At 31.1% G+C, this 14,348-nt stretch overlaps 1 protein-coding gene across 4 annotated transcripts in view; it reads right to left on the bottom strand.

The window, feature by feature from the left end:
* Positions 1-14,348, bottom strand: part of LOC148623372 (uncharacterized) — a 48,123-nt gene that overhangs the window by 24,886 nt on the left and 8,889 nt on the right. For all 4 annotated transcript variants that reach the window (XM_088565199.1, XM_088565198.1, XM_088565200.1 and 1 more), the window contains 5 exons: positions 13,835-13,959; positions 11,727-11,879; positions 8,588-8,706; positions 5,895-6,049; positions 4,949-5,021 (listed from right to left, as the gene is read on the bottom strand). In XM_088565199.1, the coding sequence (XP_088421325.1) occupies positions 4,949-5,021; positions 5,895-6,049; positions 8,588-8,706; positions 11,727-11,879; positions 13,835-13,959 (625 nt within the window). The remainder of the gene's footprint in view (positions 1-4,948; positions 5,022-5,894; positions 6,050-8,587; positions 8,707-11,726; positions 11,880-13,834; positions 13,960-14,348) is intronic.

The raw sequence follows: 14,348 nt of genomic DNA, 5'->3' as shown, positions 1-14,348 counted from the left end.
TGAATAGTTCACCTGCTTAAATTTTTTGCCTTTCAAGGGCAATAATTCTAACAAGGAATTGTCTGACAATTTGGACTCAAGAAAACTTTGGTAGGACTTATCATAAGGATCATTTCATCAATTAAAAGTTTCTTTTTATCTATTGTAGTTTCAAGATATTGGCTGAAAACTGTAAAAACAAACACAATTTTGCTAAATTGCAATAAATCTAGCAAGGAGTCATCTGATAACTTCTGTTTCACCTCTATGTTCTATTTTTAGAAATGCCAACCATGTTTTCCACAGATCAAAATTCCCCACATCAGTTCTATACAAAATATCTTAAGGAAGATTCATACCAAGTTTAGTTCTGATTGGTTAAGCAGTTTCAGAGGAGATGCTTTAAAGAAATATCATTAAAAATAGAGAAAAAAACCTTGAAAAGGGGCAATAACTCCAACATGGCTTAACAGATTAAAGTAAAAATCTGAACAAAAATTGAACTTATCATGCTAAACACTTTTACCTGAAGTCAGAATTTGGTTAAACCTAACGGTTTGGGAGATATATACAAAATATTTCTGTCTGACCCCTATGTTCTATTTTTATTAATGGCGATCATGTGTTTTGGAGGATCCAAAATTCTCACATTTCTATGCATCCTAAGGAACATTCATATCAAATATGGTTCTGATTGGTCTTGTAGTTTCAGAAGAGAAAAGTTTTGAAAAATTGTGAACAACAACGGATGACAACGACAACACCAAGTGATGGCAAAGAACTCACATGGCCTATGGCCAGGTGAGCTAAAAATGGAAATTAACTTTTAACTGCATGGGCATGTATTGTGATCAAACTTGATATGGAGCAGATTACTTTCATTCATATGTATCTACTGCATGCATAATGTACTTGTCCGCAGATGAAAATCTACTTTAAAATCATCTGCACACAATTGTAAAAATCACCAGCTAAGCCAAATCACAAGATACCTAGGTACAATTACATCAAAGTGTACACAAACATGGCATCGAAAGTATAAAATATACTAATGGAAAAAAGAAACTGTGCTCACCTTTTGATTTTAATAATTATAAGAGGGAAAGCTTTCATCTCAAAATTTTTCCCATTTTTGTTTTAATTCCTAAACATTTCAATTCAAATTTTCATGATTTGGAATCGGAACAAAACTTTATACAGAAAACATGATAAGTGGTATGAAAAATGAACATATCTGATCCTGAAAATAGGCATACAGTTTTCAATTTTGGATTCTGATTGTGATTTCTGACAAAAGCATTTGATCATCATTCTGTGGGAAGTTAACACAATGAATTTTGCAATAAAATTGTTTTTTTTTCATTTTTCAGTTGACAAGGTAATTTTAGGAATCTAACAAACTAGAGTTTTACAATTTTTATCAAAAATTGACCTACCCTTATACCTTGTCATATTATAACAAATATGTTATTTTAATGATTTTAGGTGTTTGAAGTTTTGTTACTATTGAATTTACATGAGAATGCAGAGTATCTTTTTCCATTAGTATACGATCCTTGTATAAATTTTGACTGCAGCAGTCCTTACTGGTTTCTTGAAAAAAATATAATCCAATAAAGTTTACTGAGTAACTGTACATCGAATAATCACAAAATATTAAACATCTCAATACATGACAATGGTGGATGCCGACATTTCCTTTATTTTATTTTATGTTGATTTCTATGTTATTATGAGTGATAGAAGCTTTATAGGTATTTCTCTGTAAATAACCTTTTGGCCTATGCTGAATTACATACTGATGCCAAACTGAATGTTTTAACTACTGTCAAAATTTCTAAAATTTCTATGGAATAACGTTTTTACTGACTTGAATGGAAAGGTTTAGATGAAAATCAAAATTGATCTGTAAAGCATTTAACAATTGTGCTAAGTTTGAAAAAATTCTATGATCTATTCTCAAAATTCTGGAAATTACAGTAAGTGTTGTAACTATGATAACTATCAACATCTTCCTCTTGTGATGTAAAATCTTGAAACATATCAAAGAAATCCCATACAATTTAATAAATACTTGCTTTTTGCCCTTTCCAGAATCTTTTTTTTTTAAATTTTCAATCTTTCATTTGCAATCTGTACATTTGTAAGTCAAAAACATCAAGTACCTTATCTTGGCCTCTTTAACATTAATATCACACTAAAATTATCCTAATAAATATAGTTGTTAGTTTTTGTACATTTCACAAAATAACCTACATAAATCTTAATATCAATCAATATATAACATGGTAATATTTCAAAAGATAATATTTGACAAATAGATGTTTTGTCAATAGAAAATTAAACTCTTAAGACAAAAGTTCAGATATACAAAAACAGGTTTTTGATTTGTATAGTATGAAAAGGATATTGATGTACTAACCCCCTCCCTAAAACAAACTTAATAAAATCCAGTATAAATTTGTCTGATGGTGTGTCATGTTAGCAACACAATATGAATAAATGGTCTGTGTTTAATTAGATACATGTATTTTCTGTTATATAATATATATTAAAAAAAACCAATATTTCTATCATTTGACAATCAAATCATATTTGTGTTATGAAATTCAAATTTGTTCCACTCTTCATTGAACTTTGTAATTTGTTTGTTTTTGAAAGCAATACATTTTTCTAGAAAATATAAATCTTTCAATACTTTTTCATAGTACAGATACTAAGTACTTTTTAAAAATATCTCCTATTATAAATATACTGTTTCAGGCTTAGAAAAATTAAGTTTGTGGCTTCTCCTTTATAAAGCATTTTTTACATCACCAAACAGAAAAATCTTCTTATTAAAGGATAGGCTTATACCATTTGATAAAAACCAGTAGTCTATACCTACAATAAAACTCTGTACAACTTCACAATTCCAAAATAAATGTTCTATTGTTTCTGTGTCATCACCACAAAATATACAAGCTGGGCTGTCTAAAATTCTAATCTTGCATAAAAATTTATTTGTTGCTATATTTCTGTAGTTAATTCTAAACTGTAACCACTGTAATTGTGTATTTTTCATAACTAAAAATGTAAGTTTAAATATCTCTCTCCATTCATTATCACTAAATTCCAACAGGTCACCCCCATCTTTTCTGTCCATTTGGAATAATATTTTGTATGAATACCTGATAAATATCTCCTGCACCCTTTGTCGTTTTTATAATAGTTTGTATGAATGATGGAACAAAGGGGCATTGAATTTTACTTTCCCCAGATAAATATGATCTTGCTAATCTAGATAGTGCTGATATAACACTGTTATACTTCAAAATGTTTAGGGAAATGTAATTCTTGAGTGAAGAGAAAACTTCCATCCTCATTCACTAAATCATTAACAAAAATAATTCCTGTTGTAAACCATTCTCTATAAAATATAGATTTATTTTCAACAAGAATATTCTTATTCATCCATATTGGTGTAGATAATAAATAATTCTAATCTGTATTGTCCTCTCTTTCTAAAAATAATTGCCATGCACTAAATACATCATACCAAAATTTATTTCTAATACTTGATAACATTTTTGTAGTATAGTTATTTCCTAAATTATATAACCTTTCCTTATCTAACTTGGTATACAGAATATTTAACCATTTACATTCTGAACTGATTATTTTTCTTATCCATGTGCATTTAAGTGCAGTAATAAAAGAACTGACATCTATCATCTTTAAGCCACCATGCATATAATCCATATATAAAACTACCGTCTGAATTCTGTGTACTGGAGAATTCCATATAAAACAAGAAAATATCTAATTTACTTTCCTAACAATATCTAATGTAGGATTAGGCAATATCAAAAACAAATAATTCAGTACAAGAAGCATAAGTGTTTTGACTACAGATATTTTCCCTATAACTGTCAAGTTTCTTTTGGACCAAGTTGTGGCAAGGTTTTTTATTTGAAGCAGTCTATCTTCATAGTTTATGGCTAATATTTTATTTAGATTTACATCAAAATTCATCCCCAAAAGTCTAAAAGTATTTGATCCCCATGACAAGTTTCTTTCGTGACATAATAATTCTTCACTATACTTCTTGCTTACAATCCATACCATTTGTGTTTTAAAAAAAATAATTTTTAGCCCAGACAGTTCAGCATACCAATCCAGTTCTCCCAAAGCTTAACTAAGAAAATCTTTCCAGACCCTTGTTCCTAAACAGTTTTGTTTATTAGCATCAGACCTTAGTGGTACAGACCATTGTGGTAAAATATCAGCTATTCATAAGCTTCATATACTTGAATCACACATGAGTTTTAGGTATGTTTAATTGTTTAATATTTTTTCCATAGTGGCCAGTTTTAAAAGAGGGAGGATTGTCATCATACTAAAGTACTTAAAACCCACCATATGTTTGTGCCTTTCCCATGTCAGGAATTTCTGGCCTCTGTATGTCTTGTTTTGTTTGCACTTTCAGTTTACTTTATGTTGCTAGAGATATATAGAAGCAATTATTTCACTGTACCAGTGTATAATGTTGCTTTGGGGTCAGCTGCAGCCTGCCCAATGGCGTTAGGGTTTCCTCGTTGTTTATTGAAGACCCATGGTTGGCCCTGAGCTAACATTGTTCATCCTGGTGGGGTTGTTGTCTCTTTTAAATATTCATCATATCCATTCTCCTTATATGTATAATAAAATATCATGGAATGTTTGTTTTTAGCACTTAATTCCAAAACAGTTGGTCAATAACCCCCAAAATCAACATGAACTACTTTTTTGTGGTTTGGAACCTTGTATAAGTTCAAGTTCCAGCACTAACACAAAATGTCTGCAGATAACAATGACAACATGAGTGAAGTACAACAATAGCACCATGCCATTATACAACTGCAGCTTTGACAAACTTTTACTTAGCACGTAATTTTTTTCACAAATGTTCTCTAAGTTCAGTTTTTAAACAATCAAATAATACTGGTACCTCAATTTCATCTGTGTGAGCATTAAATGTCTTTAGTAGCTTCCTATCATTAAATGACCATACTCTTACAGTCCTAAAAAAAGAAGTACCGCTAAGTGGATACATAAATCAGTTGCATTAAGTCGTTGACAGAGGTATCCATACAGAAAGTTAAACATACGGGTACTTGCACACTGTTATTTTGGTCATTTAAGGCTAGCTTTAGATTCTTAGTTTCTTCCTTATGGTAGATCATCCTTAATATTACTAGTGAATAAAATTTCCTAGTTTTTCTGGAAGATTACATTAAATGAACATATTTTAGAAATTTAATGGAAAAAAACATATGTCACTGAACTTGATTGAGCCTTAATCAAGGCATTTTTTGTATGGATTTTGTATTTACTATTTCCTAAACCATAAAAAAAACTGCTAGACAGAATTTCTTCTCAATCTATAGAAAGAACACTTCACTGACATTCTTTTGTATTTCTAAAAGAAAATTGGGGTCACCAAACTTTTTTTCTTGTAATATTAAAAAAAACTAATTCCCATTACATTTCTATAGAATATTTTTTCCAGATAATCCCCCCTTAAAAGAAGTTTTATACAATTAATGTGTGTAATTTTACCATACAATTTTTAATGTAAAAAATTCTTTTAAAATAATTCAAGCATACTGTTTTTACATCATTATAAATATTATTTGTTCATTGAAAAAATATATGTCTGTATGACTTTGTAGGACAACAGAAAAGAATGCTCAGTGTAATAGGTATAATCTACCTTAACTTAGCTACCTGAACCTGCATTTATATGCCTAAAACTTCATTACCATACATTAACTTACCAACCTGAACAGGCAGTAATATACTGGTATCTAAAACTTGTCATTGCCATACCTAAACTTACCGACCAGAACCTGCTGTTACATTTCTAGAACTGTCATGGCTAAACCTTAACTTACCTATCTGAACCTGCAGTAACAAGTCGTTGGTCATCACACAATCCAATATGATCAACACTTCCATTGTGACCAAACAGAGAAAACACAAGTTCTCCATTATCTAGTCTAAAAACCCTAACAGCACTGTCTGAGCACCCAGTTACTATCAACTGTCCCTGAAAAGTCATTTCCATTAGATCACTTATTATGCTTCACAATTTACTGCAAAAATTTACAAATTGTTCTGGTTTATGAAACTCAACAAGATGTTGCATCATAAGTCATGCTAAGAAAACCCCATCTCAACCATTTCAGTAAAAGCTGGAATAGAGAGACAGTACAAGTCATCATACCAAATAACTAAACATTCCATCCAATAGCAGCTGAGAAATCTGTTACGAAAATTTTCATTTTGCAACACCTAAAAAAATACAATGTCATTTAGTAAAAGGAAAAAAGGGAGACACAGTACAAGTCATCATGAGAAAGCAAAACACCCAATATCTAAGCATTCCCTAGAGGAGAAGCTAAGAATTCTGTTACGAAAATGTCCACTTTTCTGCATCTAAAAAAATATGAAGTCGATAGTTAAACAGAAAGTAGATGAACAATAAACCTGGAGGCACAGTACAAGTCATCACGACCAAATATCTAAGCATTCCCTGTGATTGAAGCTGAGTCATCTGTTGCGAAACTCTCCATTATGCACAACTAAAAAAATTTTAAGTCGATTGGTTAACAAGAAGTAGATAAGCCACAAACCTGAAAAGGGGAGACATAGTACAAGTCATCATGAGAAAGCAAAATACATTCCCTCAGGTAGGAGTTGAGAAATCTGTTACAAAAACAGTGTAATGGAGGGAGGGACAGACGGACAGATGTACAAGGTGATTGCAATATATCTCCCTCTCTAATAAGTGGGGGTATAATAATTATTGAATGCAGAATTTCATTCTTTTCACAAGGGTTGCGTTAAGATAACAGCAGGTAGCAAGTACTGAATAAAAGTGACCTTGCTTTTTTTTCTTTCTTACTTTTAAACAAATTGCCTGACAACCTAAGAAGATTAAAAACTCAAACAATATATATCCTAGGCTCCACTGTTATGCAACCATTTACAAACACTATTATTTACCATATGTAGCTGATCATGAAACTCTCTAGAAGTTTCAATACAAGTCAGTATGTAGGTTGTTAGTTTCAATATGATACAGGTACCATTTGACATTTTTAGATGACATGATCTCATGATGTGAGATAATTATGATTACATACTTTTTATAGAGTTATTCCAATCATCTAAATTTCATCCAATCAACATGAATCCAGTCCCTAACTTGGAATTAATAAGTTATCATAAATTTACTTTGATCCAATGTGTGGGCTATATTGTTATGAGTTTTGAGGACAGTCATGATTTGAGAAAAAATAATATACACCCTAAATGATTCGCTCCATAATTCCTTGACCTTTAGTTTAACAGTGGCAACACTAAAATGTATGATCACTGGGAAAAGAAAGCTTTTACTACATGCTTATATCATGTGTAGAAATGATAGACATACTGGTGTACATACAGATGCAGGTCATGTTACATATTCATTGTTTTAATTGACATATGAGTATGTCAATACATTAAGACTAAAATAACATTGCAATGTTTCCGGTCATCCTACTGACCCTATTTTATAAACCCCAACCCAAAACTTTTTATTTGTGATTTTGAAAAAAAAATAATTAAAAAGCCTGTCGAGTGTCTTACAGAAAAAAAAAGAAATGAAGAAAAAAGTAGATTTTTTTTCTATTCTAGATGGAAAAACAAAGTGTTAGAAATACTGGTTGTTTATATTTAGAATCGATTGTGCTCTTGGCCATAGACTAAGTCTATTACATGTTTAATCTGTGCAAATTTAATTTTTATTGAATTCTAAGTCATTTCATTTTAAAATTAAAAAATAAAATTTTTTTTTTTTAATCCCTTTACCTACTGACTCTACAAAATTTTAGAAATCACCTAAAAAAAATCATCTACCATCAGCTAACTTAAGGATTAAATCAATTACCATGACCAAAGCTCACAAAAGAATAACCCCAACTCCTACAATATATAATAAAAAATTGCATATATTCTTTTACTAAGTTTCTATTTAAACCAAAAGTTTTAAAATAAACCCGAAACATAATCAAATCAAAAGTTTCAGATAAAATGCACGAATTCATCATATAAAAATGTTAGCCAGATACTGAATGGGTACCTTACTGGTGTCAATGACAAAGAGAAAGTGAAACAAGAAATGCTAAGTCATTACAACTGAAAATGAAAGGAGAATGTGCACAATAACATACAATAATTACTGAATCATCCAAATTTTTGCAAGAGAAAAAAAAAATAACTAGCTTAGCAGAAATTTCAAATTCATTTGGAGTTAAATAACAATTTCCTAACAATCATTCCCTGGAGATTCCATAAATAAATCACCCAGTTTGGGAGAAGTTGAAAGTTACCAAAGCGACATAAGTGGATATAAGAACAAACTGATTGGCATCCTGATCACTAAATACCACTCACTTTGAAGTAGAGATATAAAAATACTAAGTTTCATGGAGAATTCAAACTAAGATTTCCTCTAAATCATTCCTCAACTTAAATTTCAACCAAATTAAATAAAACTATAATTTAATTCTTATAAAATAATGAAGATGTGACAATTTACCAATATTTTAACAGCAGTAATGGTGTCTGAGTGGCCCTGCACACTAAATATCTTTTCTCCTTTATGCATGTTCCAAGCTATTAATGTTTTATCTTCACTTCCACTGACCAAACAGGTACCTACAAACAAGTTTATATTTGATACATCCCATTTTTCCAGAAAACATTCAATTATCTACAGTAATATGAATTTAAGCTCTTACCCTCCTTAAAACATTAAATAATAATTATTTTTGGACCCTAAAGAGACTGATATTGTATATCGTTAAAAAATTCATGATGTCTCTAACATTATTCCACTTTAACTCCTTTTTTACCAAAATGTTACCCAATGCAAAATAGTCCAGAAAATAATCAACAAAGAGTTACATAAAATTAGGATAAGTAATAAAAAGTAAACAAAACCTTGGTAAGCACAGTTACATGTCACCTGCACCCTTATATTGGACACACAGTCTTAACTCTTCATTTAAGTTTGAAGGAAATTCAACAAAAAAGGGAAAAGTACCCAGGTGACAAGCATAAACCAATGACGATACCTAAGTCACTTTACCAAAAAGTGTTTCACCACTGTCTGTCTGACCACTATGTTCTATTTTTAGTAATGGCAACCACGTTTTTTCAATGTACATTAATCCCTATGTCAGTTCTATGCAGGATACCCAAAGTAACATTCATACCAAGTTTGGTTCTAATTGGTCAAATAGTGTCAGAGGAGAAGATTTTTGAAAGAAATAACATTAAAAATAGCAAAAAACGTCAACAAAAGGGCAGAAATTCCAACATGGCTTAACAGATTAAAAGAAAATCTGACATCAGATAGATCTCATCATGCTAAACACTTTTACCCTATGTCAGAATTTGGTTAAACGTAACAGTTTATGCAAAAAACTATTGTCTGACCCATTTGCTCTATTTTTCAGTAACGGAAGCCATGTTTTTTGACAGATCAAAAATCTCCACATAAGCTCTATGCAGAATACCCCAAGGAACATTCATACCAAGTTTGGTTCCAATTGGTCATGTAGAGTCAGAGAAGAAGATTTTTGAAAGAAATAATATAAGAAATAGCAAAAAAACTTCAAAAGAGGGCAATAACTTCAACATGGCTGAACAGATTAAAACGAAAAATGGACCACAAATAGATCTCATCATGCTGAACACTTTTAGCTAAATTTAGCTAAACCTAATGTTTTTGGAGATATATACAAAACACTACTGTCTGACCCTTATGTTCTATTTTTAGTAACGGCAGCCATGATTTTCGACAGATCAAAAATCCCACATCAGTTCTATGCAGGATACCCAAAGGAACATTCATATCAAGTTTGGTTCCAATTGGTCAAGTAGTGTCAGGGGAGAAGAGTTTTGAAAAATTGTTTTGGAAGATTAGGACAGACGACAATGATGATGATGACAATGGACGCCTAGTGGTGGCAATAGCTCACATGGCCTTCAGCCAAGGAAGCTTAAAAGGCTATTTTCAGGTGACAAGCATTAAAATTATCATTTTATCCAATACACTCCAAGAAATGTGGTCCTTCTCCACTGTTTTCATGAGATTCAAGGTTTCTAATGTTCTCAACACTTCTTTTAAGTTTGAAGTAAAATCTGATAAATGAAAGATGTATCCAAGCAACAACATAGAAGGAATGATGGACAGACTAACCAGCCAAAAATATATCTGCTACAACCTCATTGCAATTCAATTTGATAATTTCTGTCTCAATTAAAAACGAAGGGAGTAATGATTTAAAATTACACATGTAATATAACAAATGTGTTATTATCCCTTTTTCTCAATTGTTACATTGCTGCACTAACATCCTCTGTCATATGATGAAAAGTTGTATTAGACAAAACCAATTGAATTTTCTGGTTTGAAAGAGGAATTTTTTTAGAAAAAAAATCTGGCCCTGGTCTTTTGTCAAATAAAATAATTGGTCAGCATCTGGAGTGAAAAAAAAAATTGCCAACAGTTTTTTCATAGGGAAAACAAAATTTCCAAATAAATTACTGTATCAACCATATGGTTAATAAATTAGGCCTGCATGAAAATCTCCCAACCACCACCCACCCCAATATGATAGTAAATGCCTTATAACTTTGCATAACCAAGCTACCATGAAAGAGGTCTATTATTCTTTATTCATATACATAAATAAAATGCTTTGCAGCCGGGAACAGCATCATACAACTGCACAGGTCAAACCCAAAACAGTTGGGACAAATATGGATGCAACATGAAAACCTGATACAATTCATATTGTGATCTTCAACAAATTTCAGACCAGAATCAAAGAAGTAACAGAACTTTAAAATCCACAGTTAGATATAAGAAATAAACAATATCTACAGATACAAAATTGAAGAAAATGCTTATTTTGGCCCTTAATTCATATTCTATGAAGGTAATAACAATTTTAATCCATCAAAACATTCATTGTGTGGTATGGAACCTATTATACAAAGAACAATTTCATAAAAGGTCTATACATTTTTATCAAATTATTGCCCAAAAAAAACAGAAATGTTTTGATTTTGGTCCCTAACTCCTCAATGTAAATATCTTTAAAATCAATCAGCCGGATTTGATAGAGATCCATACATGTTTACTTAAGTTATATGAAGTTATAACATACTTGTTTTCAGCCCCCTCTTCACCCCCATTTCTAACCAGTATGGGTCATAACTCCTTAGCTCAATCTTAGTTTGATCTTTGTGGTATGAAACATTTTTACTTTTGTTACTTTGTATGCATTATTTTTGTAACTATATGTTCTATGTTGCGTTTGGCTGTTTTCCATGTCTGGTCTTCGTCCTTGCATTACATTCTTTTGATTTCCGCTAAAATCTCGGTTCCCTTGATTACTCTTGATACAATATCATAGAGATCAAAATGTTTGTTTTTAATTAATTTATGAAGTTAAATTCTTTAAAATCTGCTTTTACTTTTTGCCCTTATTTTAAAACAAAGCCATCAATACTAACTTTCCTTTACATTTGGAATCTTGCGGCAAAGTTTTATCAAGATCTACAAACAAATGCTCTGTAGACAATTATACAGACATACCATTATACAACTGCAAATTCTGTGTAGTCATTAAAAAAATAAAACCACTGAACAAGTTATTACTAACCATTACAATCTATAGCTGTAACCTTTTGTTTGTGAGAGCGCAGCAATGGAGCAACAAAAAACCTTCCTTTCTCCCAGTTCTTTGTCAAGTGATACATCCTTAGAAAAATATGTTTCCACTTACAAATTGGTGTTAAACGGGTATCAAAAGGCACTGAAATAAAAAGTAAATTACAAATATGATCATAAAAAACAAGAGATTCTTATTGAAAAGAAATACATAATAAGCCTACATGCAGAACCAACTGTGAGAAAGCAGGGGTTTAAACTCAAGAGAGAAAGGCCCTAAACTTTAATGTATCCTAAATGAAAGGTCCACCAGACAAAAAAGAAAGTTCCTCAATAAGATTAAATGTTAAAGTATAGAAAGTCCTCCACAAGATGTAAATATGAAGTATAGAAAGTCTTCAATAAGATGTAAATGTAAAGTATAGAGAGTCTTCAATAAGATGTAAATATAATGTATAGAAAGCCCTCAATAAGATTAAATGTAAAGTATAGAAAGTCCTCAATAAGATTAAATGTAAAGTATAGAAAGTCCTCCACAAGATGTAAAGTATAGAAAGTCCTCCATAAGATGTAAATGTGAAGTATGGAAAGTCCTCCATAAGATTTAATGTTAAGTATAGAAAGTCCTCAATAAGATGTAAATGTAAAATATAGAAAGTCCTCCATAAGATGTAACTGTAAAGTATAAAAAGTCCTCAATAAGATTAAGTGTAAGTATAGAAAGTCCAGGACCTATGTAAATAATTTTTCAATGGTCCTGCACCAGAAATGAGGGTCCTGGACCTTTGACCATTGCTAATTTGAATGCTTGGAAAGTATACTGAGCAATATACTTCTAACTGGCAACATGTAAAACCCACAATCACAGAATTCAACAAAGCACTTCTACACATGGTGCCAAAATTCATATAAAGTTTCATCAAATTTTGTTGAACATTTTAGGAGGAGTCCCACTTATAATGTATATTGACTTACAGATATTGACAGACCGACAGATCAATAAGATGATCGCTATTTACACCCAACTTTTGTTTCTTTTTTTTCTTTGTTGAGTTCATGTTTGGTAAAAAAAAAATAAATAAAAAATGTCTACATTCTAATACACTTGGGCTATAATTTAATTTATGACAAGGGCAAAGAAAAGAGTTGCATCCCCTGATCATGTTGAAGAAATTATCCTGAAAAATTATGCCACATATTCCTTGAAAACCTTAAGGGTTCCAGATTGTTCTAAGAAATAACTAGAATTACTGTGAGCTATAATTAAAAGGGTTTATTTGCCCAAAAACTGCATGTCTCCCCCATTCCAATGCTCTAAAGGGTATAACTCCCACAAAATTCAGTGGATCAAAAATTTCTTGACAATATGCACAACTGCATATTGTGACATTACTACCTAAAAAGTTTCATGAAATTTAATGCAGTAGTTTTTTGAAGAGATGCACTTACAAAAATGTGATTGTCAGACAGACGAACCAATGGACAGACAGACAAGCAGACAGGTAAACAAAACAAAATATGTCTACCCACATAAGAGGGGAGACATAATAATTCCCCTGGAATCCCTAAGTCATGTACATACAAAAATACAAATCAATGGTATAAAAGATTTTTGATTTAATATTTGCTGCTCTGTTTAAAAAACAAGACAAAAAGAGGGTTGTGAAATCTTTTAAGATTTTTCATGTTTGAAAAATACAAATAGAAAAAAAACGATGGGTCAGTGTGCTCACTTTTGAGATACTAGCATTTCAAATTTGGGCAGGAAAAGAATTTCTCTGGATTTTCCATAGGTTTTGTCTTAGTAGGTTTTATCTATCAAACACCCACAAGAAATAACAAGAATTTCAAAAAAAAAACTTATCAAATAACACTTTAAGTGGTGTTTAATGAAATTATGAAAAGAAAAGTGGTGGTCACTGGACAAAAAATATTCAAGCTATGTAATGGATAAAAACAGAGGGGTCTGAAAATCAAACAAAAATGACTGGGCAGCACACATCCTTAAGATAACAAATATTTATTCATTAGGTCAAAATTAAAAATTAATTTGTTTGCACGACTGATTCAGCAAAATAACTCCAACTGACAAGTTCTTACCTAAGAGTTCAAAACGAGGTGATGTTCCTGAAACATTAGTTCTTGGTTTGGCACTAGGTTCTTCCCGGAGAATAAATCCAGATAAACCCTGCTTCATCCATCCTTTGATCATACAATGATGTAACCTACAACAAATTCATTTATACTTAATTCTTTCTACAAATACCAAATCTTACTCTTTAATTTGATTGACAATTCTTCCTCTGATGTCATCTTCCATAAAACTGGTATCATAATGCTTGACTCAGCCCAGGCAGAATGGCAGGGATTAATGATCAATTCAATTAATACTTATGTAGAAAGCTTTGACTTTCATAACAATGCACAAACAGTTCAACATAAAGAAGACAAAATATTGATATTATTATGGATTCCATTGTTTTCGTGATAAGGCTAGATGGGACTACTTTTCTAAAGGTCAGATTTTAGTAACTTTACAGTATATAGAAATTAAGGGAATCTTTTTTATGTTACATGCATAAAAAAAACATGTATTCCTTACCTTTTTTCATTT

The sequence above is a fragment of the Perna viridis genome, chromosome 2, assembly GCF_037379345.1.
Source record: "Perna viridis isolate PV_CMFRI_1.1 ecotype Kerala chromosome 2, ASM3737934v1, whole genome shotgun sequence".
Lineage (NCBI taxonomy): Eukaryota > Metazoa > Mollusca > Bivalvia > Mytilida > Mytilidae > Perna > Perna viridis.
This window is presented reverse-complemented; position numbering and strand designations above follow the sequence as displayed.